Raw genomic sequence first — 25710 nt, 5'->3', positions numbered from 1 at the left:
CTCCCATACAGTAATAATGGGAGACTTTAACACCCCACTGTTAATATCAGATACATCAACGAGACAGAAAATTAACAAGGATATCCAGGACTTGAACTCAGCTCTGGAGCAAGCAGACCTAATAGACATCTACAGAACTCTCCACCCCAAATAACAGAATATACATTCTTCTCAGCACCACATTGCACTTATTCTAAAATTGACCACATAAGGGGAAATAAAACACTCCTCAGCAAATGTAAAAGAACAGAAATCACAACAAACTGTCTCTCAGACCACAAGGCAATCAAATTAGAACTCAGGATTACGAACCTCACTCAAAACCGCACAACTACATGGAAACTGAACAACCTGCTCCTGAATGACTACTGGGTAAACAACGAAATGAAGTTGGACATAAATAAGTTATTTGAAACCAATCAGAACAAAGACACAATGTACCAGAATCTCTGGGACACATTTAAAGGAATGCGTAAAGGGAAATCTATAGCACCAAATGCCCACAAGAGAAAGCAGGAGAGATCTAAAATCAACACCCTAACATCACAATTAAAAGAACTAGTGAAGCAGGAGCAAAAAAATTCAAAAGCTAGCAGAAGACAAGAAATAACTAAAATCAGAGCAGAACTGAAGGAGATAAAGACACAAAAAAAAAAAACCTTCAAAAAAATCAGTGAATCCAGGAATTGGTTTTCTGAAAAGATCAGCAAAATATATAGACCACTAGCAAGCCTAATAAAGAAGAAAAGAGAGAAGAATCAAATAGACACAACAAAAAAATGATAAAGGAGATATCACCACCGATCCCATAGAAATACAAACTACCATCAGAGAATACTATAAACACCTCTATGCAAATAAACTAGAAAATCTAGAAGAAATGGATAAATTCCTGGACACATACACCCTCCCAAGACTAAACAAGGAAGAAGTTGAATCTCTGAATAGACCAATAACAGGTTCTGAAATTGAGGCAATAATAGCCTACCAACCAAAAAAAGTCCAGGACCAGACAGATTCACAGCCAAATTCTATCAGAGGTACAAAGAGGAGCTGGTACCATTCCTTCTGAAACTATTCCTATCAATAGAAAAAGAGGAAATTCTCCCTAACTCATTTTATGAAGCGAGCATCATCCTGATGCCAAAGCCTGGCAGAGACACAACAAAAAAAGAGAATTTTAGGCCAATTTCCCTGATAAACATCCACGCAAAAACCCTCAATAAAATACTGGCAAACCAAATCCAGCAGCACATCAAAAAGCTTATCCACCATGAACAAGTCAGCTTCATCCCTGGGATGCAAGGCTGGTTCAACATATGCAAATCAATAAACATAATTCATCACATAAACAGAACCAACGACAAAAACCACATGATTATCTCAATAGATGCAGAAAAGGCCTTCGACGAAATTCAACAGCCTTTTATGCTAAAAACTCTCAATAAATTAGGTATCAATGGAATGTATCTCAACATAATAAGAGTTATTTATGACAAACCCACAGCCAATATCATACCGAACGGGCGAAAACTGGAAGCATTCCTTTTGAAAACCAGCGCAAGACAAGGATGCCTTCTCTCACCACTCCTATTCAAAATAGTACTGGAAGTTCTGGCCAGGGCAATCAGGCAAGAGAAGGAAATAAAGGGTATTCAAATAGGAAGAGAGGAAGTCAAATTGTCTCTGTCTGCAGATGACATGATTGTGTATTTAGAAAACCCCATCGTCTCAACCCAAAATCTCCTTAAGCTGATAAACAACTTAAGCAAAGTCTCAGGATACAAAATCAATGTGCAAATCACAAGCATTCCTAGACACCAAGAACAGACAGAGAGCCAAATCATGAGTGAACTCCCATTCACAATTGCTACTAACAGTAAAATACCTAGGAATCCAACTTACAAGGGATGTGAAGGACCTCTTCAAGGAGAACTACAAACCACTGCTAAAGGAAATAAGAGAGGACACAAACAAATGGAAAAGCATCCCATGCTCATGGATAGCAGGAATCAATACCATGAAAATGGCCTTACTGCCCAAAGTAATTTATAGATTCAATGCTATCCCCATCAAACTACCACTGACTTTCTTCACAGAATTGGAAAAAACTACTTTAAAATTCATATGGAACCAAAAAAGAGCCCGCATAGCCAAGACAATCCTGGGCAAGAAGAACAAAGCTGGAGGTATCAAGCTACCTGACTTCCAACTTTACTATGAGGCTACACTAACCAAAACAGCATGGTACCGGTACCAAAACAGATATATAGACCAATGGAACAGAAAGGAGGCCTCAGAAATAACACCACACATCTACAACCATCTGCTCTTTGACAAACCTGACAAAAACAAGAAACAGGGAAAATATTCCCTATTTAATAAATAGTGTTGGGAAAACTGGCTAGCCATATGCAGAAAACTAAAACTTGGACCCCTTCCTTACACCTTACACAAAAATCAACTCAAGATGGATCAAAGACTTAAACATAAGACCTAGGACCATAAAAATCCTAGAAGAAAACCTGGGCAATACCATTCAGGACATAGGCATGGGCAAAGACTTTATGTCTAAAACATCAAAAGCAATGGCAACAAAAGCCAAAATTGACAAATGGGATCTAATTAAACGAAAGAGCTTCTGCACAGCAAAATAAACTATCATCAGAGTGAACAGGCAACCTACAGAATGGGAGAAAATTTTTGCAATCTATCCATCTGACAAAGGGCTAATATCCAGAATCTACAAAGAACTTAAACAAATTTACAAGAAAAAAGCAAACAACCCAGCCCCATCAAAAAATGGGCAAAGGATATGAACAGACACTTCTCAAAAGAAGACATTTATGCAGCCAACAGACATATGAAAAAATGCTCATCATCACTGGTCATTAGAGAAATGCAAATCAAAATCACAATGAGACACCAGCTCACGCCAGTTAGAATGGCAATCATTAAAAAGTCAGGGAACAACAGATGCTGGGGAGGATGTGGAGAAATAGGAACACTTTTACATTGTTGGTGGGACTGTAAATTAGTTCAACCATTGTGGAAGACAGTGTGGCAATTCCTCAAGGATCTAGAACTAGAAATACCATTTGACCCAGCAATCCCATTACTGGCCATATACCCAAAGGATTATAAATCATTCTACTATAAAGACACATGCACATGTATGCTTATTGTGGCACTATTCACAGTAGCAAAGACTTGGAGCCAACCCAGATGTCCATCAATGATAGAATGGATTAAGAAAATGTGGCACATATACACCATGGAATACAATGCATCCTTAAAAAAGGATGAGTTAATGTCCTCTGCAGGGACATGGATGAAGCAGGAAACCATGATTCTCAGCAAGCAATCACAAGATCAGAAAACCAAACACTGCATGTTCTCACTCATAAGTGGGAGCTGAACAATGAGAACACATGGACACAGGGAGGGGAACATCACACACTGGGGCCTGTGGGGGGTCGGGGGCTAGGGGAGGGAAATCATTAGGAGAAATACCTAATGTAGATGACAGGTTGATGGGTACAGAAAACCACCATGGCACTTGTATAACTATGTAACAAAACTACATGTTCTGCATATGTAACCCAGAACTTAAATTTTTTAAAAAAATGAAGAGTCTCAGGGACCTGTGAAAAAAATAACAAAAGGGCCAACGTTCATGTTATTACAGTTCCACAGGGAGAGAGAGTGGGACTGAAAAAGTATTTGGAGAAAAAATGGTTGAAAACTGTCACAATTTGGTGAAGGGCATAAACCTACAGATTCCAGAAGCTGAGCAAACCCCAAATAAGATAAATAAAAGAAATTCATGCCCAAAGACCTTATAATTAAACTTGTAAACACTAAAGTTAAAAAAAAAAATCTTGAAAACAGCTAGGGAAACAGCACATTACTTACAGGAAGCACCAATTCAAATGAAAATGGGTTTCTCATTTGAAATGATAGAAGCCAGAGGGAAGTGGCACAACATATCTTATGTCCTCAAAGAAAAGAATTGCCAACCACAAATGCTGTATCTGGTTAAAAAAAAAAAAAAAACCTCAAAACTGAAGGGAAGATAAAGATACTCTCATATTAAAAAATTTAAAAATTTAAAATAACTAAGAATTTGTCACTTGCAAGTCTATCCTTAAAGAGTGGCTAATGGGAGTTTTCTATACAGAAAGGAACAGTAGAAGACAGAAGATAACAGAAAAAAGGCTTAGAATTTCAAAAAGGAGAAGAGAACACAGAGATGAGTGAAAACAGGGGTAAATATAATAGATTATTCTTTTCATGAGTTTCTTAAATGACATTTGACAGTTGAAGCCAAAAAATACAATACCAACTGATGTGGTGCTCAAAGTACGTAAAGTAAATATTTAAACAATTGCACTTAAAAAGCAAGGAGGGTAAAGGAACTAAATAGAAGCAAGGTTTCTACACTTCACTAGAAGTGGCAAATTGTTGTGGACACCAGTAGTCTGTGATAAGTTACGTATATATATTTCAATACCTAGAGCAACCACTAGGAAATTATACAAAGGAACTAAAAAATATTATAAATTAAGATAGAATCCTAAAACATGTTCAAGTAACGCACAGGAAAGAAAGGAAAGAGAAACGAGAAATGAAAAACAGAGGATACAAACAGAAAACCAAAAAATGGCAGACTTAAGCCTTAACATATCATTACTTTAAATGTGAGTGGTCTACCTACAACTAGTTAAAAGACTGGCAGAGCACCAAAAAAAGTCAATTTCCAAAGGTTATGCTCTATATGGTTCTATGCATATAGTATGCATAAAATGACAAAATTATACAGATGGAGAACAGATTAGTAGTTGCCAGGAGTTGGATGTGCAGCAAGGAGTGGCTGTGACCAAAAAAAGATAGCACAGGGAACCTTGTGATGAAACTGTCCTGTATTTTCACCGCAGTGGAGTGGTGGTTACATGAATCTTCCCATGATAAAACTGCACAGAACTAAGTACACACAAACTCATGCACACACAAATGAATGCATGTAATACGGGTGAAATCCAAATAAGGTCTGTGCCTTCTATCAATATCAATTTCCTGGTGTGATATTGTACTAGATTTACATAAGATGTTACCCTTTGGAAAGTGGGTGAAGGATATTCAGAATATCTTTGTGTTTTTCCTTTTTTTTTTTTTTTTCTTTTAGAGATAGGGTCTTGCTCTGCTGTCCAGTCTGGAGTGCAGTGGCATAATCATGGTTCAATGCAGCCTCAACCTCCTGGGCTCAAGTGATCCTCCCGCCTCAGCCTCCCAAGTAACCACGACTACAGGCAAGCTCCATCATGCCTAGTCAATTTTTAAATTTTTTGTAGAGACAGAGTCTCACTGTGTTGTCCCAGCTGGTCTCAAACTCCTGGCCTCAAGTGATCCTCCCGCCTTGACCTCCCACCTCTGTGTTATTTCTTAACTACATGTGAATATACGGTTATTTCAAAATGACTTTTTTTTTAATTTAATATCTCAAGGAAAAAAAAAGTGTAGTAGAATAAAAAACAATTTTGGCTTTATATTAACAGAAAATCTTGAATACAATAAAATTGGCTAACAAATAAACCAAATCTTTCCCCTAACTCCCTTGTTAGAGAGTTTGAGATGGGGAAGGAAAGACATACCATTTCATTCTGGGTTCCATAGCTCTGCAACCCAAACATCAATACAGAAGACACCTATAATATGTATAAAGATGAATGTTTTGCTAAAAAAAAAAGTTATTTTGCTAAGTATATGAGTTATGCATATTTATTATAGAAAATTTAGAAAATGAAGGCAGATAATGATAGTAAATAAAATTAAAAAGCACATGTCCCAGTGATAATATGGTCTTGTATGCTTTTTTCCTTTGCTTATATATGGATTTTGTGGGGTAGAGAGAAACCAGTATATATCCTAAATCCGGAATCAGCAAACTACAGCCTGCAGACCAAATCCAGCCAGGCATCTGTTTTTGTACAGCCCATAAACTAAGCATGATGTTTACACTTTTACACAGTTACATACATGGCAGATACACACATAATATCTGCCATATTGCCTCTGTCTGCAAAGCTTTTAAATATTTACTACCTAGAACTTTACAGAAAATGCCTGTCGACTCCTGTTCTTAATGGCATTTTTATAAAAAGCTTTTTAAATTATAAAGATAACATGAAAAAGGACATATGAATATTTTCTTTACTTAAAAATTAAAGCCATTAATCAAGTTAGTGGCAGAATAACAATCCATTATATGGGTTATATGAATAAACCTTTCTTAATCAATTTATTTCTGGATATTTAGCCTGTTTCCAAATTTTTGTATTATACAAAGAAAATGAATGCTCTTATAGCTAAATTTCTAAATATAGAAATGAGTATTTTTAAGGAGGTCTCACTTATAGCTAACATTATTTCATAAATATTTTATAATTGTTTTGTAAATAAACAGCATTATATATTTTGAGGTATAACAGGAACTTTATTAAACAATTAATATTATATATAAATTAACTATTCTCTATTCTCTAGAATAGAAAGCAGTTCTGAAATTGGTATATTTTCCTACAAGTTGAACAAATCGAAATCTGTAATATTACCCAAAAATCTCATTATTATACATAGAGAAAGTTCCAAAGATTTTTTTTTTTAATCCTGTCAAATTCTATAAAGGTACATAGAGGAAGAGTTTGGCCTAAAATCAGAGAGTTAAAGGCAGTATAACCAGAGGTTGGAGCCTTGGAGTCAAACTACAGGATCCAAATGCATTTACCAACTGGGTAGCCTTGCAAGTTACCGAAAACTTGAAGTCTGTGTTTTTATCTGTAAACCGGAAGTGATCATCATAGCCAAGTCACAGGGCAGATTAAGATACCTAAAGAGCATACCAAAGTGCCCAGCACCGTTTTCTATACTAAATAACTGTTCATTTTTGTAGCGATCATCATTATCAGGGTAGACTTCTCACACAATAGTTGTTCCATTACATCTTTGCTCCAAAGGGGGCTCAGACCTGCCTCTAACAAGCAGTAACTTGTAGGACTTAAAAAATAAAATTCCAGAAATTAATTTGATCATTTGCTTTTGTTTGAAAATATATTTAATACGAAAGCATATTATTTGTTTCAGCTTGAACAAAGCCATATAAAAGAGGTCACCAATGGATTACAAAGTACCACTTTAAAGAAAAGAATAATCTAAACATAAAGAAATCAATCTTTAGGTTCAGAATTCAGGATTAGAACATCTTTTTCCTCTCACTGTTTATACTGGACTCATTTTACTGTAACAAGGCTGAACTGGACACTGGAATCTTCCTGACTCCCCATCTGGCTCGTCTCTTCCACACTATCCTATATTTCCTATTGACTGGACTCAAGAAGCATCTCCTTGGAGTCAGTTCCTCTTTGTCTTCTGCTATTGCCTTGCCCAGGCCCCTACACTCCTCCTATCTCTTATGGGGACTTCCATGAGAACCACGCAAATGGTCTTCCTGCTATCATCTCTCCTTCCAGATCATCTGTCACCAACCCCTTCCCTACTCTCAACAATCAAACTTTTGGGTGGCTCCCCGATGGCTGCAGAATCAAGTCCACACTTCCTGGTTTAATACATTAGGAGCTTCACAACCGCATCAATTTCTTTCGACAGCCTTACTGCCCCACCCTTCTCCTATACTACAGCCACAATGAGTGCCTCATGGTTGGCTAAACATACATACATACTCTTGCATGACTCAGTCTCTGCACATACATTCCCTCCTTCCCAAAGACTCCCAGCTTCGCTGCCCAGACTCACCTCCCAAGATTCCAGGCATACTCACTCTTGAACACTCCAACTGAAGCTATTCCTGACCACTCATCCACTCCTCTGTGCTCCCACCTCACTCTGCTACCATTTACACAAGAGCAATCATCCCTAAGTATTGAAAAGATCTTAGTGCTTCAAAATAGGAGTGAAATCCTTTTGAAGACAATGTACTTCTTTGTTATGCTCTTCAAAAATAAAACACCGTCTAAGAAGTAGTCTGGCTCATAATATCAAGGTGAAATAAACAGTACACTGCATATTTTTCAAAACATCCAAGGTGGAAGGACCAGTTTAGTTAGTCTCAAAATTTTGCCACAACCAATTATTACTGTAAATGCAGGACCCTTAACTATGTAGCCTATTAAATGACATACTTAACTATCTTGGTTGTAACATGATTTTGCATTTCTACTTTAACTGCAAAATATATTAAAATTCTTAAAGTTTTAAATATTGACATATACACCACTTTCCTTTACATTAATAATACTAACTCAACAATTTCATTTCATTTGGTTGTAGTTTTCAAGAGTAATGAAAAACACATGGCCAGTTTTTGGTAGACAATATTCTTTTCCCAAACATATATTAAAATAAGACCTTCAGATAAACTTAAAAGTCTTACTGATATAATATAAAAGCACAGTTTACATGAAACGCAACATTTCATAAAATGATATATAAATTGTTATATGGTTGAAAACACTACACATTATTCTTTATGGAAACGGAAATTATCCTAGCACTTGAATAAGGAAAAGGTAGAAATATATAAGGAAAACGCCTGTCCTTCAAAAAAAGTTTAACAGTTACAAAACACGAGAAGAGATGATAGAGAACAAAGAGAAATGGATGAAGGAGGAATCTCTGGGGGACTGAGTGGTGTCTCAAAATATCACTCCTGGCACTGCAAAGTGATTCAAACTGAGTAAACAAACTCCAAAGTCTTCAAAGTCTCAACTGCAAACAGGCTTACTACACTTACAAGGCCTAAACCTGGTCTATCAACATCCTGACTACTTTGCTGTTCCATAAACTCAGTAGAATCAGTAATATCTAGGAGAGTAACTGTTTTCATAGAGCTAGAGGCAGCGGGGGGCGCGGAGGCCAGGGTTGGGGGGAAGTGGGGGAGGAATCTCTCCAAGCCCTCAGGTTGAAGCACCAAGCTGGAAAATGAGTCACCATGACAATATCTAAAATATAAACTGAAGGTCATTAATATTTAGCAAGTGCTTCCCATGTGCTAGGCTCTATACAAGATGCTTTATGAACATTAATCGTATCTAATCTTCACAGCAACCATACAAGGCAAGCAACAAGACCCATTTTTCACACGAGGAAACTGAGGAATACAGGAGGTAAGTGCTATGCCCAGGTCATACAAAAAACACAAGGTATGGCCACGATACAAATGAGGGTCCACCTCCAGTTCTTTAGCACTATCCCAAGCAGTAGGCACTGGAGGCTAGACAGCAAGACAATGGAAAGAGCCCAGAGTTGGAACCCCTTTCTCCCACTCATCAGCTGTAGGACATTAGACAATCAGGCCACATTTGGGTCTCTCTTTCCTCAATCTTAAAACAACTACCTTTTCACAGTTTGGCCAACTCTCATTCCCTAACTTCCTAGTTTCTTTGTCCATTTCTAATATAGTTTTTAAATATCTGATTTAAGGTACTTTACTGTGGCCAGGCACAGTGGCTCACTCCTGTAATCCCAACACTTTGGGAGGCTGAGGCAGGCAGATCACTTGAGGCCAGGAGTTTGACACCTGCTTGGCCAACATGGCAAAACCCCGTCTCTACTAAAAATACAAAAGTGAGCCGGGTGTGCTGGTGCACACCTGTAATCACAGCTACTCAGGAGCCTGAAGCATGAGAATCGCTTGAACCTGGGAGGTGGAGGTTGCAGTGAGCCGAGATCATGCCACTGCACTCCAGCCTGGGTGACAAAGCAAGACTTTGTCTAAAAAAATAAATAAATAAATAAAAATAAAAATAAAAACCACGTTAAGGTAGTTTATTGTATCTGCAAATGCTTGTTTATAGATATTCAACTCATGATGGAGTGTTATGTTATTGTTTTCTGCTACTGAAACCTCTGATTCTGACTTTCTATTTTCTTCCTATAGTAGCTTTTTATGGATGTTACTTGTCATTTCAATTCATTTTTAAATGTCTTGGATTTTCCTAGATAGCAGTAACAGATGCTACTAGGGAAGAAGGGGTGAGGCATCTGTGTGGTTTACCAGGTTTCTGCATTTTCTTTTCTAAGAGGCATCTTTTTTTGGTGAGTAGGTAAGTCTCCTGATCTGATGATGATGTTTGTTTCTGGGCACCCTTAATTTCCTCTGCTTTGTCCTTTTCTTTCACTGCCAAGCCTCTAAGGATGCCTCCCCCATCTCTGCCAAAAGCAGCACCATCCAACTCTGTCACCTAAAGCCCTACATACTTTCAAGCTCCTTTCTTTAAATTCTCAAAATCCACCAAGTCTCACATCTGTTCTCAGATTTCCCCACTAAGAATGGGGCCCCCTTCTCACTAAGATGATTTTTATGTGCATTCTGCCTCAGCTGGGTCTCAGCTGTACTCTCTTCATTTCTACCCAGTCTCCATCTGACTGTCAGCTCCAGCGTCAATCCAGAGCCGACTCTGATGGCTTTGGATGTTTATTTCCCCACTTGCACTGAAGTTTGTATTATTCCCCGTTTGCTAATTATACTAGAGGCCTAGATTGTGTGTGCTTTTATTTACTCTCTTTGTTGAGCTGTCTAGTATTTGGAGCATGTGTGGAAAGATTTAGATTTAGGTGGCTGCCAACACCCTCCTCACCTGTAAAATGAAATTCCTGGACAGAGTTCCAACACTGTCTGATTCTGTACCAATGATTCTAAGAACACTGGAATCTTAGTTAACTAGAGATTTCCAAAATAAGGTAACCTAAAATGCTTTTCAATACTGTATGAGAAATTAACAAATATACCCTATCTATAAGCAAACTCAGAAATGCCTTACCAGAAGCCCCACAGTAATGGAAGTCCTTATTAATGAAAATGTTAGAAACCATGACTACACGATGACATAATACATAACAAGCTTGTCCAACCCACGGCCTGCAGGCCACATATGGCCTAGGGTGGCTTTGAATGCAGCCCAACACAAATTCATAAACTTTCTTAAAACACTGTTTGATTTTCTGTTGCAATTTTTTTTAGCTCATCAGCTATTGTTAGTGTATTTTATGTGTGGCCCAAGACAATTCTTCTTCCAATGTGACCCGGGGAGCCAAAAGATTGGACACCCCGGATATATAAGCTGTTCTCTAGAGAAATATGCGTAAGTCCAACTTTTCCCTGGAAAAGCAACAAAATTCACATAAGCTTATGCAGTATCAACCCAAATGTAATAGATTATCATGGCTAGAGTCATATCAGTGTGTATTTCCAGCAGGTTATCACAGATATATTTTCACTCCTCTGAGCAAAACGAATATTAAAAGGAAAAATGTACTTCTTCTTATGAGTCCATCTATAAAACTGATAAGCCAATTACATTATGCTTGGGCCGGGCGCAGTGACTCATGCCTATAATCCCAGCACTTTGGGAGGCCAAGGCAGGTAGATCACCTGAGGTCAACAGTTTGAGAGCAGCCTGGCCAACATGGTGAAACCCTGTCTCTACTAAAAATACAAAAATTATCTGGGCGTGGTGGTGGGCGCCTGTAATCCCAGCTACGCAGGAAGCTGAGGCTGGAGAATCACTTAAACCCAGGAGACAGAGGTTATAGTAAGCCCAGATTGCACCATTGCACTCTAGCCTAAGTGACAAGAGTGAAACTGTCTCAAAAAAAAAAAAAAAGAATTTATATTATGCTTAAACATTTCTTATGCAGACTTGAAAATAAATTTTTTAAAAAGTCCTTCCTTATATATTATTCTCCTTAAGAAACTATCTTTATCACAATACCCTAACAACTTTTAAGGTAGTTCCCTTTTTAAGAAGCAAACTCCAGACTGGGCGCGGTGGCTCACGCCTGTAATCCCAGCACTTTGGGAGGCCGAGGCGGGCGGATCACAAGGTCAGGAGAGCAAGACCACCCTGGCTAACACAGTGAAACCCCGCCTGTACTAAAAATACAAAAAATTAGCCGGGCGTGGCGGCGGGCGCCAGTAGTCCCAGCTACTCGGGAGGCTGAGGCAGGAGAATGGTGTGAACCCGGGAGGCGGAGCCTGCAATGAGCTGAGATGGAGCCACCACTCCAGCCTGGGCAACAGAGCGAGACTCCGTCTCAAACAAAAAAAGAAAGAGAAGCAAACTCCAATTTCAATGATTCAAAAATTATAGCAATAAACATGTCACATTCATTAAAAGAACAAATAAAGAATAAACATCATAAAACCTACAGTGGCTATTTTTAAAAAGCAGGTGAGGGGGATGTTGAAGTGTTGAGATAAATTTCTAAAACTTTGTATCAATTTTCCAACTGCCAACATGTTTCAAGTTAAAATATTGTTTCAGATGAAAACTTTTTGTTCCTTTTCTTGTTCATTTTTTAAGCTAATCCATTTAATCTTTTTTAAGATATCTGGCATATTAAAAGCTCTTCCCCAAGGCTTAGTTACCTATCGCCCTGCTTTACACCCTCAGCCCCTGGGAATGCTGCATTTAGCAAAGAAGTGCAACTCAAGAGAACAACATAGTGAGCTACAAATCCGAGGGCTCCTGAGTCACCACCTTACCTCAGACTCATCTGTAGATTCTTCAAGGGACCCAGTTTCCTATAAAGCATAGAAAAAGAAAATGGTCAGAAGAGATGATAAAAGACTAATCATTTGCAAGGGGAAAGAGTCCTCATGTTCCTACCACCACCCATCTGCCCTTTTTGGAAGAGAATCTACAACTATACTTTAGAGGACCACATGCTCTGACTTTCACATGTCTCCTGCAACTTCTCCACACCCTGGCAGGCAGATCCTGCTGCTCTCCCTCAAAGAGTTAACAGGTAAACAAATTACCCCAGGAACTTGTCATCTGAGGGCCTGGAAGACTCTCTCCCTTGTTAATAATGGAAACCCATCTGGCAAAGCAGCCTCACTAATCTCAGAAGGGAAGAGGAAACTGCCATCTCATATTATCTACAAGCCAGTTTTTATACTGAAAAGCTCTTGTGCTATTAATTATCATGCTATTAATCTGGTTGAGTTAAAATGACTGTCTTGCTAAAACAGCTTTTTAAAAGAATCTCCTACAGTGGTACCTATCAGACCCTGTGTAAACAAGCTGTATAATTTACATGCACTCTTTAAACCATTACCACTAAGACAAATTCTGCCATTTAACAGTTTCCCTCTTGCTAGACAATGAATCTTGCTGCTCTGAAGGAAACAAAGCAAAAAGGGAAAAATTGACTTGATCCTGCTAATCTCTCACCTGTCCAGTGAAAGAGAGAATCTGCTGATGCATGCATCCTCAAAGAGGTCAGCAAAATGAAGATTTACTTAACGTACTTATAGATATCAATAGCAATAAAAGGTTACAACTAATATGCTGACACTGAATGTAAGCACTTTACAACAATCCACGAGATAAAGAACAAGAAAAAATGGGGCAAGGACATTTTAGATATAACTAATACATTTTCAAGAAAAAAATGAACATTTTAAGGAAGATCGATGCATATATTACTCAATACAAGTTGGACAGCAGGATAAATGTAAATCTAGTGTTTAAAATCATTTTAATTTCACTCATCAAAAATTACCAAGAGCCTGACAGGTGGCAGGCACCCTCCAAAGTACAGCCTGGAGGACAACACAGTCCTTGCCTTCAAAGGCCATGGGTAAAATGGGGATATGTTCCTTGTAATTAAGAATTTTATTATACTTGTATCATTAACCACAATGAATATTAGAATCTCCTCGGCATCTCAATGCAGCCTGTTTAGCTTAATGTCAATCCAAGTCTCATAAAGTTCTTATTCATTTGAAGCTACAATAATCCACAGTAACATTTTCATTCTTAGCACTACATAAAAAAACCAATTATTCCACTACATGATAGCTATCCAGAGAGTTAACGACATGTATCATGTTCCACCTTCTAAAATGTTTCTCCTCTGCACTCACCATCACAGTTCCTAGTTTTAGTCCTCTTACTGTACTGATCCTTCTCTTGTGGACATAGTCCACTTTAACATTAACAGTCACTATTCTGACTTCTTTACTGAACATCTATTATAAACTGCTCATTATGTTCCATTCACCACCCACAACATTATAAACTTTCCTAACACCACTGGGGTTGGAAGAGTGAGGCTTAGAGGTTAAGTTTAATGACTTCTAACATCCTTTCCATCTCTGTGAGTCGCTGAATATTATGTTATTAGCATCAGCAATACAAGGCTTTGATAACTATGCCAGTAAACCACACTTAAGATTCCTATTTCCTGTATGTACAATTCTAAAAAGACACTTGAGTACTCTTTTCAGAAAAATTACATTAAACCTAAGGAAATTTTTTTTCCTCATATAGAATCCACTCAAGTATGCACATGAGGTAAATGGGTGAATACTCCATTTATGTTCATAATTAAAACAAAAACATTTGGGCTGGGCACGGTGGCTCACGCCTGTAATCCCAGCATTTTGGGAGGCTGAGGCAGGTGGATCACCTGAGATAAGGAGTTCGAGACCAGACTGGCCAATATGGTGAAACTTCATCTCTAGAAAAAATAAAAAGAAAATTAGCTAGGTGTGGTGGCATACACCTGTAGTCCCAGCTACTTGGGGGGACCACTTGAACCCAGAAGAATCACTTGAGCCCAGCAGGTCAAGGCTGCAGTGAGCTGTGATCACGTCACTGCATTCCAGCCTGACCAACAGAGTGAGACACTGTCTCAATTAAAACAAAACAAAACAAAATTATCTTAAGTGAAACAACTCAGAAACAGTCAAATATGCATGTTCTTACTTATAAGTAGAAGCTAAATAATGTGTACACGTGGATAAAGAGTAGAGAATGGCAGACCACAGAGACTGGGGAGGGTAGATGATGAGAAAATTATTTAATGGATACAATATATATTATTCAGGTGATAGTGACACAAAAATCCCGGAGTTCACCACTATGCAATATATGTAACAAAATTGCACCTGTACCCCTTAAATGTATATAAATTAAAAAAGAAAAAACAGAAGTCTCCAACCTGCAATTTCAATCCAAAAACTCCAAATCAAATTACACTCTTTCTCCACACCAGAAAGCATGCAGTGCCAGAATTTGACACCGTGAGGCATGAAGATCTGAGACCTGAATCTTCAGGGAAAACTGGGCTCTGAGAGTAGCTTCTTTGGCTATGGAATTTTACTCTAGGAAACTCTGAGACTTGCCTTCAGCACCACTACGAACATCTCACACAGACAGGTGATCTCAAAAAAAACTTGTTTCCACAATCCTACCAAAGCAATGCATGAGTGATGTCAAGAATTAGGCTGATCTGTTATTTCTTAGCTTCATTCATTCAGCAAGCCCTCTAATTAATATGCTAGAGACAGAAAGGCAAAGAAGACATGAAGTAAATGTCCTCATTAAGAAATCCAAGAAGGCTGAACTTTGAGAAAGGTAACAATTTGAGAATGAGTCAGTGGTTTTCAAACTTTTTTTTAGCTTCACACTCTCATTTAAAGAATCTAACTTCAAATCCTGAAGATGTAAGTTATTAATTATGCTGTTTTCAAAGTGAAATAAACAAAACACAAAAGGACAAATATTGCATGATTCCACTTACATTAACACAGAAGTAAAACAGAGGTTACCAAAGGCAGACGGAGGCGGGGAGTTTCTGTTAAATGGGAACAGAGTTTCAGTTTGTGATGATTAAAAGTTCTAAAGAAGCAGAGTGATTGTCTTAGTACATTTGTGTTGCTCTAAAGGAATACCTAACTAAGGCTGGTTAATTTATAAAGAAAAGAGCGTTATTTGGCTCATGGTTCTGCAGTCTGTACCAGAAGCACGGCACCAGCATCTGCTTCTGATGAGGGCCTCAGGCTGCTTCTACTCATGGCAGTAGGTTGAAGGGTAGCTGGCATATGCAGAGATCACATGGCAAGACAGGAAGCAAAAGAGGACAATGGGGAGGTGCCAGGCTCTTTTTAACAACCAGCTCTCGTGGGAACTAATAGAAAGAGAACTCACTATCTTAAGGATGGGACCAAGCCATTGTGAGGGATCTGCCCCCATGACCCAAACACCTCCCACCTCTAATACTGGGGGGACATGAGATTTTAGGTGGACAAACATCAAAACTACAGCAGTGGTGATGGTTGCACAACAATGTGAGTGTATTTAATGCCACTGAATCATACACTTAAAAATGGTTAAGGTGGGGGTGGCTCACGCCTGTAATCCCAGCACTTTGGGAGGCTGAGGCAAGAGGATTGCTTAAGGCCAGGAAATTTGAGACCAGTGTGGGCAACACAGAAAGATCCTGTCTCTACAAAAAAAAATGTTTTCAACTTTTTTAATGGTTAAAATGGTAATTTTATGCTATGTATATTTTACTATAATAAAAAAAAGTGCTGTTGATCAAAGCAAAAGTGATAGGCTGGAAGATACCCAGTGATACAAATGTCTATCTGAGCCAATTCTGGGTAACAGATTGACAGCTAAACTCAGAAACATTTCACTTTACCTTTCCTTTGCAAACCAATCCCTTAAGCCCAATCACCTACCCAAACAGCTTTACCTAATGATTTCTGTGCCTTGACATGTGGCCTCTCTAATATACTCATCATCTGCCATCAGGATTATCTTCCCAAAGCACAGACCAGATGGCCACTGCCCTCCTCAAACAACCCTCAGTAGTGCCCCAGCCTGAAGAATAACTTTCAGATTCCCCAGCAAAGTAGTCAAAGTCCTTCCCAGTCTGGCCCCCAACAGACCTTTAGCCTCACTCCCCACTCTCTCCACAAACCTGTGACCCTCCAGCCACACTGGACGACCCCTTGCCAAGATATTGCTTATATGTCTATGCCACAAGCGGCAAATCAGTGGCCTGGGATCTGGATATGGCCTGCAGGTGTTTTGTTTGGCCTAGGTGGTGTTTTTAAAAAAGCTTCCATATAAAAACCTGTACTCCTGACTGCATGTCTACATAGGATCCACACTTCCACATACCATCAGTTGCAGCTGAGCGGTTACACCCAGGACAGAATGCACTCCACCACCCCCACCACTCCCAATTTCCGACACCAAGGCACTCCTGCTCATGTGCACCACCCCCTGCCTGCCTGAGTTTGTGCTGCCTGCTCTGCACTTTCCTCATGTCACTCCCTCCATTTAGAAGGCCCCTGGTCCCATCCTGCACTCATCCTGATGGAATGCTCTACAGGCTCAGTGGGTCTCTCAGGGATACCCCAGGGAGGGGTTGCCAGGCACTCAGCCTGAGGACCTTCACTCTCTCTTCAATATCAGAGCTTGGTTTTTATGTTTCTTCCCATGCCCCTCAGCTAGCACCTAATATTAACTGCCTTGTCCTACAAGTTCTCATTTTAAATATGCTGTGGATAAACCCAAAGGCTTTGCCCTCTCTGTCTCCCAGTATCCTACTGGAAAAACATGTTGCTGGTGATGATGATGAGACAAGCTGCCAATCTAAAACAAGATTCTTCCTCCTCCGTATGTTGCCTTTCCCTTATGAGCAATACCAAGCATATTTTCTCCAGACTCATGTCTGAATTATTAGCTTATGAACTGTAGGACAGTTACAGAAAGGGAACTGCAGGAAGGTAGCATCAAACAAGGATGCAGCAGTTCCAACAATTCCTTGGGCTCCTAGAAGACTTCTCTCATACAGGCTTTCAACCAGCCCCCACCCCTAATCCTCCCATCAGCACAGAACCCTATGACAGCGGCCTGGGAGAAAGCTTGGCCCAGCTGGCCTCAGAGGTCAGGATTGGTGAAAAGGAAGACTGTCAGCCCAGGACAGAGAGGATCCAGGACTTGCCTGGGTTGTGAAGTCCTCAGAATTGTTAAGTGCCCACATACTGTTGGGAAAGAAAAACAGAATTTGGGGGAGAAATGGTAGCCTGGGGCCTCAGGAAGGCCACTCCAAACTTTGCAGGAGGGCTCACCTGGCTCTGAGTTGCAGGAAAAAAAAGAGCAGACCAGGCTCCAAGAAATCATCTATCTCCATCTATGCCTGGAGGTACATGTGAACACTCACTGAGGTACTGCCACCTTCTCTCTCTTCCCAACAAACTGTGTGCCCTAGCTGAGCATAATGAGAAAGGGAGTTCTGATATAGGCACTGTCTGATATAGGCACAGGAAGGAGGAAATATTTTGTGTGGTATGTATGTGATATCCCTGTTGTCACAGAGCTTCAATTTCAAAAACCTCAAAGGAGTTGTGGCCAGCTTTAGACACTCAGGGACTAGGCTGGTTAAGTAGTAAAGATGAGGACTCAGGTTACCAAGCCCATTCGACCCACTGGGCTCAGCTACTGCACTCATCTTATTCTGCAAATGAAGAAAAATCTTGATGTGTGCCCCAGCGTGGAAAAGAGGGCAAACTTGGTAACCCGGTGACCCAGTCCCAAATCTGGCTTTGCATGAGAATCATCAAAACTCAGTTTGGGGAATTAGCTAATACCCACTAATACACTCCATCTGCACAGATTCTGATTCAGTAGGTTTAAAATAAGAGCCTGGAATCACAAGTGGTTTTTAACAAAAACAAAAACAAAAAAACCGTAAGGAGGCCCAGGCATCAAGAAGAAACAAAGGCAACAGGAGACTGCACAGCCATGAATGGGAAGTAGCATGAGACACAGAAGCCCCTGATCTGATGAGTGTCCTCTCTCCAAGGTGTTAATGTGGGCGCGGCGGAGGCTACTAATAATCAGCTAGGGAGGTGGCCTCTAGCCGACCAACTCAGGTGAAGATAAGTGGAAAAACTAACAAAGCAATCCGCTTGCCCAGCAAAACTAATTTGTGACTACATTTTAGTTACATGATGGGAAAGAGTGCACCCTCTAAAATCTGTCTGATTCTATACTTTTAAAACTTCTTGTTTGGGTTTTGTTTTTCCTTTAGTTAGCAGTAATGCTGCCTTTAAAATATCTATCTTAGCCAAACTGTAAGAAAAGAGAATTGTGCATACGTAAGCCAAGTCCAGGTTTCAATGATTAACCTCTGTCTTATTTATACGACCATTTCAACCTAGCCACTTTAACATACTTTATATTCACAAAAGTTTTAACATACTTCATACTCACAAAAGTTTTAGAGAGTAGAATTCCCAGTTTACAGGCAAGAAAATTGAGGCACTCAAATTTGTATTGATTTGATTTTTATTGTAACATAATCACATGGGGATATACATGACAAACGTGACATCTAATAATCCATAAATGATCTACAATAAGGACAGAATTCCCCTAATTTCTAAAATGCAGAAGGAGAATTCAAAGTAGAAACTCTCCTACTTGGTTAAGAAATAGATGGTCTAATCGTGGAAATACTTTAATGGACCAGGGTCCAGGCTGGTTGAGTAGGAAGATCAAAGGGTACCTGGGGAGCAGGCAAGAGTAAAGAAAGTATAGAATGTAATCCACATTACATCTGAATTAATAACTTAAAAAAGGTGCAAGTAAGATAAAATAATTTCAAGCAAATCCTACTAATTTACAGTTTGACAATTTGAAATGCTATTTTCCCCCTAATAAATTCATTTAAACACTTTACTAAACACTTAGTACCTATAAAGCACTAGCCCTGTGGAAGATACAGACATGAGTAAGTTCTTGTTCTTATTCTTGAGGACTCAGCAATCTCTAGGAGAGATAAGACAGATACACAAACAACCAGACTTCAAGCAGAATGTTATTCATATGAAAGATATGGAAAAATACTGTTGGGCATCTGTGATTATGAAGGTCAACTATAAATCGTTTTGGAGCTAAGCAAAACTGCTGGTTAGAAGATTTCCAGGCAGAATGCAGGGCATTCGTTTTTTCTGTAAACTATAAAATATATATGTAGTTACTTTTGACAACTACCTTTACCATATTAGGCAAAAACAAGGATTTCCCAATGACTTATAAAAAATTTTTCACTGATACCTAAAAAGTGGCTTTAGTTTCAGATCCTCTGAGCTGTTTTATACCACAATAACTCAGTGCAGATGTCACTATTTTGGTTCTTCTGAAAATTAATCGGGAGGGGAGCAATCACCAAAGAAACAACACTCAGGAAAGATAATGTGGAGACGTTTAGTTTTGTGTTGCTAATCTTGGAGATTACTGGCATTTATGATACATGATACCAAGAAAAAAATTTATGCCAAGTTTTCTAAAAAGTTCAATAGAACAGTTAAGTTTATTTTCTCCATTTTTTGGGGTTTTGTTGTCGTTGTTGTTTGTTTTTGAGATGGAGTCTCCCTCTTGTCACCCAGGCTGGAGTGCAATGGCACAATCTTGGCTCACTGCAACCTCTGCCTCCTGGGTTCAAGTGATTCTCCTGCCTCAGCCTCCCGAGTAGCTGGAATTACAGGCGCCCACCACCATGCCTGACTAATATTTTTGTATTTTCAGTAGTGACGGGGTTTCACCATGTTGGCCAGTCTGGTCTCGAACTCCTGACCTCAGGTGATCCACCCGCCTCAGCCTCCCAAAGTGCTGGGATTACAGGCATGAGCCACCGCACGCAGCCCTATTTTCTCCATTTTTATACACTTTTAGCTTTAAAAAAAAATGGTATAATAAAGCCCTACTATCATCATCAGATTTCAATGGCTTCCTACTGTGAAATGCAAAAACAAACCAGAGAAAAGCCTAACCATTTTTAATCTATAAAGGATAAGATTAGCTACAATTACTTACTTTCTTTTAAAAAAAAGAACTGAACAATTTGTGAATGTTTGTTTCTTTCAGCCATTTACAACAGACTGCTGGGTTTTTGTTTGTTTTTTGTTTTTTTTTCAAACAGGGTCTTGCTCTGTTGCCCAGACTAGAGTGCAGTGGCACGATCATGGCTCACTGCTGCCTCGACCTCCTTGACTCAAGCGATCCTCCCACCTCAGCCTCCCAAGTAGCTGGGACTACGGGCACACACCACCATGCCTGGCTAATTTTTGTAATTTTTGTAGAGATAGGGTTTTGCTATGTTGCCCAGGCTCGTCTTGAACTCCTGGACTCAAACAATCGCCCCACCTCGGCCTCCCAAAGTGCTGGGATTACAGGCATGGGCCATTGTGCCTGGTCCACGACTAGTCTTTTTAAGATACTGACACCACTGGAGAGGAGAATGCCCACTCCAACTACATATTGGCTGTTAAAGCATCAAAGTGGAACGGTGGCTTGAGGGAAAATCATTAAAATGAAAAGGGCTAATTCTACTTCATAAAGTAAAAAAACTTTAGATTTAGGTTCTCACATATATTTTAAAAAGGTAGGGTATTCTAGTGAAAAGTCATGAGCTATGGAGACAGAGGACTGGAGATTTATTATATTATAGATATAAGCCTGAGCACGTTACTCAAGTTGCCTGAATTTCAATTTGTTTATCAGTAGAAGTCAATCATTTAACACAAATTTATTAAGTAACAAGCAATATTCTAGGTATTGGACATACAGCAGTGAACAAATCCTTGTCATGATGTTCCAAGCTCTGTGGTAAGAGGTACACAGAAATAATATACAGGGGAAAAAAAACCAAATTTTATAATACAGTATGTCAAACAGTGATGCACATTATAGAGAAAAATAATGCAGGAAGGTTTCAAAGCATGGTCAAGGAAGGTCGCAATGAAAAAGAACACTTGGACTAAGACATGAAGGAAATGAGGAAGCCTGTAAATATCAGGGTTCCTCAAAAAGGAACAGCATGAGCAAAGAGGCCCTGAGATAGGAACCTGCCTAGCTTTTTGAAGACTAAGAAAGCCAGTACAGCTGATGCGGACTCACAGAAGGGGAGGAGAGTAGTTGGAAAAACCAGGTCAAGAAAAGGTGCCTAAGGGCAGCTGGGTCAAGGTCCTGTGGGGCAACCAGGCTACTGTAATGGCTGTGGCTTTTCCTCTGAATAAGATTAGAAGCCACTGGAAAGTCTAGAATATCAGAGGTGTTTCAGCCATGTATGAGAGTAAACATTTACCTCATAGAATTCTTTTGGGAAGACCAAATGCAATATGGAAGGGTTTTTAAAACTAGAAAATAACGTACAAATGTGAAACATTATTATATCCCTAACTTTGTATGTGTCATTTTTACATCAGACAACTTTGTCAAATTCTTCTTCTGCACTAAACAGTGGTAAACATTTCATAGGTTTTTTTCAAGGGAAGAAAAAACAATGGTTTTTCTAGGAGCAACTCTCTCCATTTCTATTACACTGTATCTAAGAACATATGAAACTCAGTTTTTTGCTTTCAAATCAAACCATAAAACAAACATTTCAACATGAAATAAAGATGCACAATATGAAAAACAATCTCACCCTTATTCAAACGAGCAATGGCAGTCATGAAATGATATGTTCTTAATGAGTGTTTTCCTTTGAACTGCTAGAATGGAAATGGGAGGCTCTAGTGTTAGATAACAGATTTTGTTATCTTGTTATCACAAAGACCAGCCAAACCAAATTTCTGCCTAGTCAAACGTCTCAATTATTGGCATATATAAAATATATACAATACAAATTTTCACTATGAAGTAAAAACAAATGAAGTATGTTGAAAATAGTAAAAATTATTGAACTAGGTAAATGTCTCATGATACTAAACAGCCCATCATCAAGGCACTGTTTAGAGACAATGACTGCAACTGACAGCCCTGTTAACTTGTGAGGAAAAACAGTATCCAACTGAAATAAGACTGGAAATGGAAACTTAAGTTATCTCCCCCAAGTTCTAGCCTCTTTTTTGGTCTGCTTCTCTTTTTTGTCTTTTTATTTTACTTTGTCATTTCATAAAATGTTTGATTACCACTACTGCTATATGAAAATAATTCATATTCCCATCACTAATTTCTACCCTAAACTTCAGTACCACGTTGCCAGTTGTTGACTGGATACTGCCAGCAACAAATAATCCCATTTAATTTTTACTGAGCCCAACAGTTTTAAGCACTCTAACTTTGTGTATAAACTCCTCTCTCCATCTTAAACCACGCTCTGAGGACGGCCCTATTATTATCCCCATCTTACACTGGAAAGTTAAATACGTAGCTCAAAGTAGCACATTGAGTAAGAAAAGGAGCCAGCACTTGGACCCCAGGCATTTTTGCTCCAGAACTGATGCATTTAATCCCTGCTGCACCGCAACAGTGCTCCAGTTCTGTACCTAAATCCCATAGATACAAAACTCATCGTCTACTCTCTCCTAGTTCTTATTGTCCTACTTCAAGTAGAAAGCAACTTAAATTTCAGTCACCCGGCCTCTCTTCCTCCTCCCACAGGCAGTCAGTCCCTGGGGTAGCCTGGCCTGCCTTCATGCCAAAATTTCCCTGGGCAAAGGCCACAGGGATGGGGCCCGAGAAAAGGCAGCCTCCTGGACGTGGGGGTGTGTCAGTGCGCTTTCCCTAGGTGCCCTCCCCGGGCTGGCATCCTCTCTGCTGTCCGAAACCAACTTTCACCGTCCCACCCCGCCCTGCCGCGGACCTGCCTTGCGCTCTTCCAGCAGCTCCGCACCTCCACCCACTCCACTCCACCCTCCCCAAACAGCCCACCCTAGTCTCCATATCCCTGTGCCCTCAACTACCAACTGCACCCTTTACCTGCTCCTCTGCTTCCGCCATGGCGCTACCGGAGAGTCACCTGACAGACCCGGAAATGAGAGGAAACCAGACACTGGGCCCAGCGCCTTCTGGGAAATGTAGTTTTAGCTTCATCTGAACCTGGAAATCTCTTCTAGCGGACGGACCTGTTAGGCTTCATTTCTGCTGCCAATTCTCCAAACTCAATGGAATTCTGCTTTAAAGGATGTGAACATAACCATTGCTAATACTATAGCTTATTTTATTGTTGTTCTTGTTTCTCTAGTTATTGTAGTGTTTATTAAGCACTTACTATGTCACGCCCTGGGTTTACAGCTTTGCATAAATTATCTCATTTAATCCTCACAGCAATTCCTTCTATCATCCCCATTTATAGGGGAAAATACCGTAGCTCAGAGGTCATGCAGCTAGTAACAGGCAGAACTAGTAATAGAATTCAGCCCTATCTGATGCCAAAGTCTCTGTGATTGCCAAATGCTGCTTACTCTAAAAGTGTTCTTGTCTTTTTTCTCTCTCTTTTTTAAGTATATTCAGTGAATATAAAGCAGTCTTTGCAGTGGAGAGTCAGAGAAAATTTATACGCCAACAAATAATATCATTATTTTTGCTTGCTACTTTAAGTTGTCTTCTCCTGTCATACGAACATTGATTTAAAAAAAAAACTCTGTTGTTTAATAAATTAATTGTTAAACTTTTGTTGGGGATATTCAATAGGTAAATGTTCAAGTGAAGACACAATATGAAGTTGTCCTTGGTCAAAATCTGCACAACCACTGTATTACTTCCAGCCTTCAGAATGACTGATCCCCTCTCCATGTTTCTGAACATTCTGAATTCTGTTTCCTAATCCTCAGGAATCTGCAGCACCTTGTCCAAAGACAGACATTTTAAAATTTCCATTCACTGGAGTAGCTGGTGACCAGCAGAGGGCATCGCAAATGGCAGCATGTGGTGGTTGCCTCAGTACCTTTTTTGACTCCCTGTGCCTCATTGACCCTGACCCAGTAGGAAGTCATGGACTTTGTACTCTGTCTGTAGCTTGCTCAACCCATGATTCCTCAATGGCCCAGAAGCCAAGGTGACATCATCTCTGAGACACCTGTCTTCTCCCCAGGGCCTAAACAGCCTTACTTCCATCTTCTTCCTCCAAGCCTTGCTGGGGTTCCTTTTCCAGTGGGCTAATCACTCAGCCGACAGGATAGACCACCCTGAGGCATTTAAATGTCTACAAGCAGCCAGGTGCAGTGGCTTTCACCTGTAATCCCAGCACTTTGGGAGGCCAAGGCAGTCAGATTTCATGAGCTCAAGAGTTTGAGGCCATCCTGGACAACATGGCAAAACCCTGTCTCTACAAAAAATACCAAAAACTAGCCGGGCATAATGGTGTGCGCCTGTAGTTCCAGCTACACAGGAGGCTGAGGTGGCGGTTGAGGCTGCAGTGAGCATTGATGGTGCCACTGTACTCCAGCCTGGGCAACGGAGTGAGACCCTATCTGAAAAAAAAGAAAAAAGAAAAAAAGAAATCCATAAGCAAGCACCCAATTCCCTAAGTATAAACCTAGGGCAAGTATAAACCTAACCCAAGAGTTTCTAAAATCTCTTGCAAAGCAGCCCAGGGCCAAACATTGCTCATGATGAACTCCAGATCCCAGAAAAACTTTAATACAGACCAAAGAGACTGTGGAAGCCCTCAGTCCGGTATCCACCGGAAAGAAAAATAAAATGAGCTCTTCTACTTTTCTGACTTTCCTCACAAACTCCGATTTTCTCTTTCCCATTATGAGTGACAGTTACCCATAAACCTCTAGGACTACAGCCTCTCCAACTTGGCAATCTCCTCTTCTATGGTGAACGGATGAGATTGGGATAAAGAAGGAAAATAAAGGATTATTACCACTGTCTTAACCACAAGGTCATTTTTGTTTTATGGTTCCATTTTATTTTGGTGAGAAGTCAAGCAGCCCAAGCAAGCAAAGCTGAAGGCCATCCACTCTGGGCCTTCCTGGTCTTTCTACTTTTCTGGAATGAGAATGTTTATTCTCTTTCTCTTTCTCAAGAAGGGTGTTATGGGTCTTATTAAAGATATAGCCAAACTTTACAGATTTTCCTCTGCTCATTTAAC

At 39.7% G+C, this 25710-nt stretch overlaps 1 protein-coding gene across 3 annotated transcripts in view; it reads right to left on the bottom strand.

The window, feature by feature from the left end:
• The window catches only part of VPS41 (VPS41 subunit of HOPS complex), a 188316-nt gene extending 164671 nt beyond the window's left edge, over positions 1-23645 (bottom strand). The window contains 2 exon segments of one of the 3 annotated variants that reach the window (NM_001133782.2): positions 12560-12598; positions 23589-23626. In NM_001133782.2, coding sequence (NP_001127254.2) covers positions 12560-12598; positions 23589-23609 — 60 coding nt within the window. In that variant the 5' untranslated portion in view covers positions 23610-23626. 3 annotated transcript variants of the gene reach the window in all.
• Positions 23646-25710: the final 2065 nt, after the last annotated feature.

This window comes from Pongo abelii, chromosome 6 (genome assembly GCF_028885655.2).
Source record: "Pongo abelii isolate AG06213 chromosome 6, NHGRI_mPonAbe1-v2.0_pri, whole genome shotgun sequence".
Classification (NCBI taxonomy): Eukaryota; Metazoa; Chordata; class Mammalia; order Primates; family Hominidae; genus Pongo; species Pongo abelii.
The sequence above is the reverse complement of the archived record's forward strand: the minus strand, read 5'-3'. Positions and strand labels throughout refer to the sequence as shown.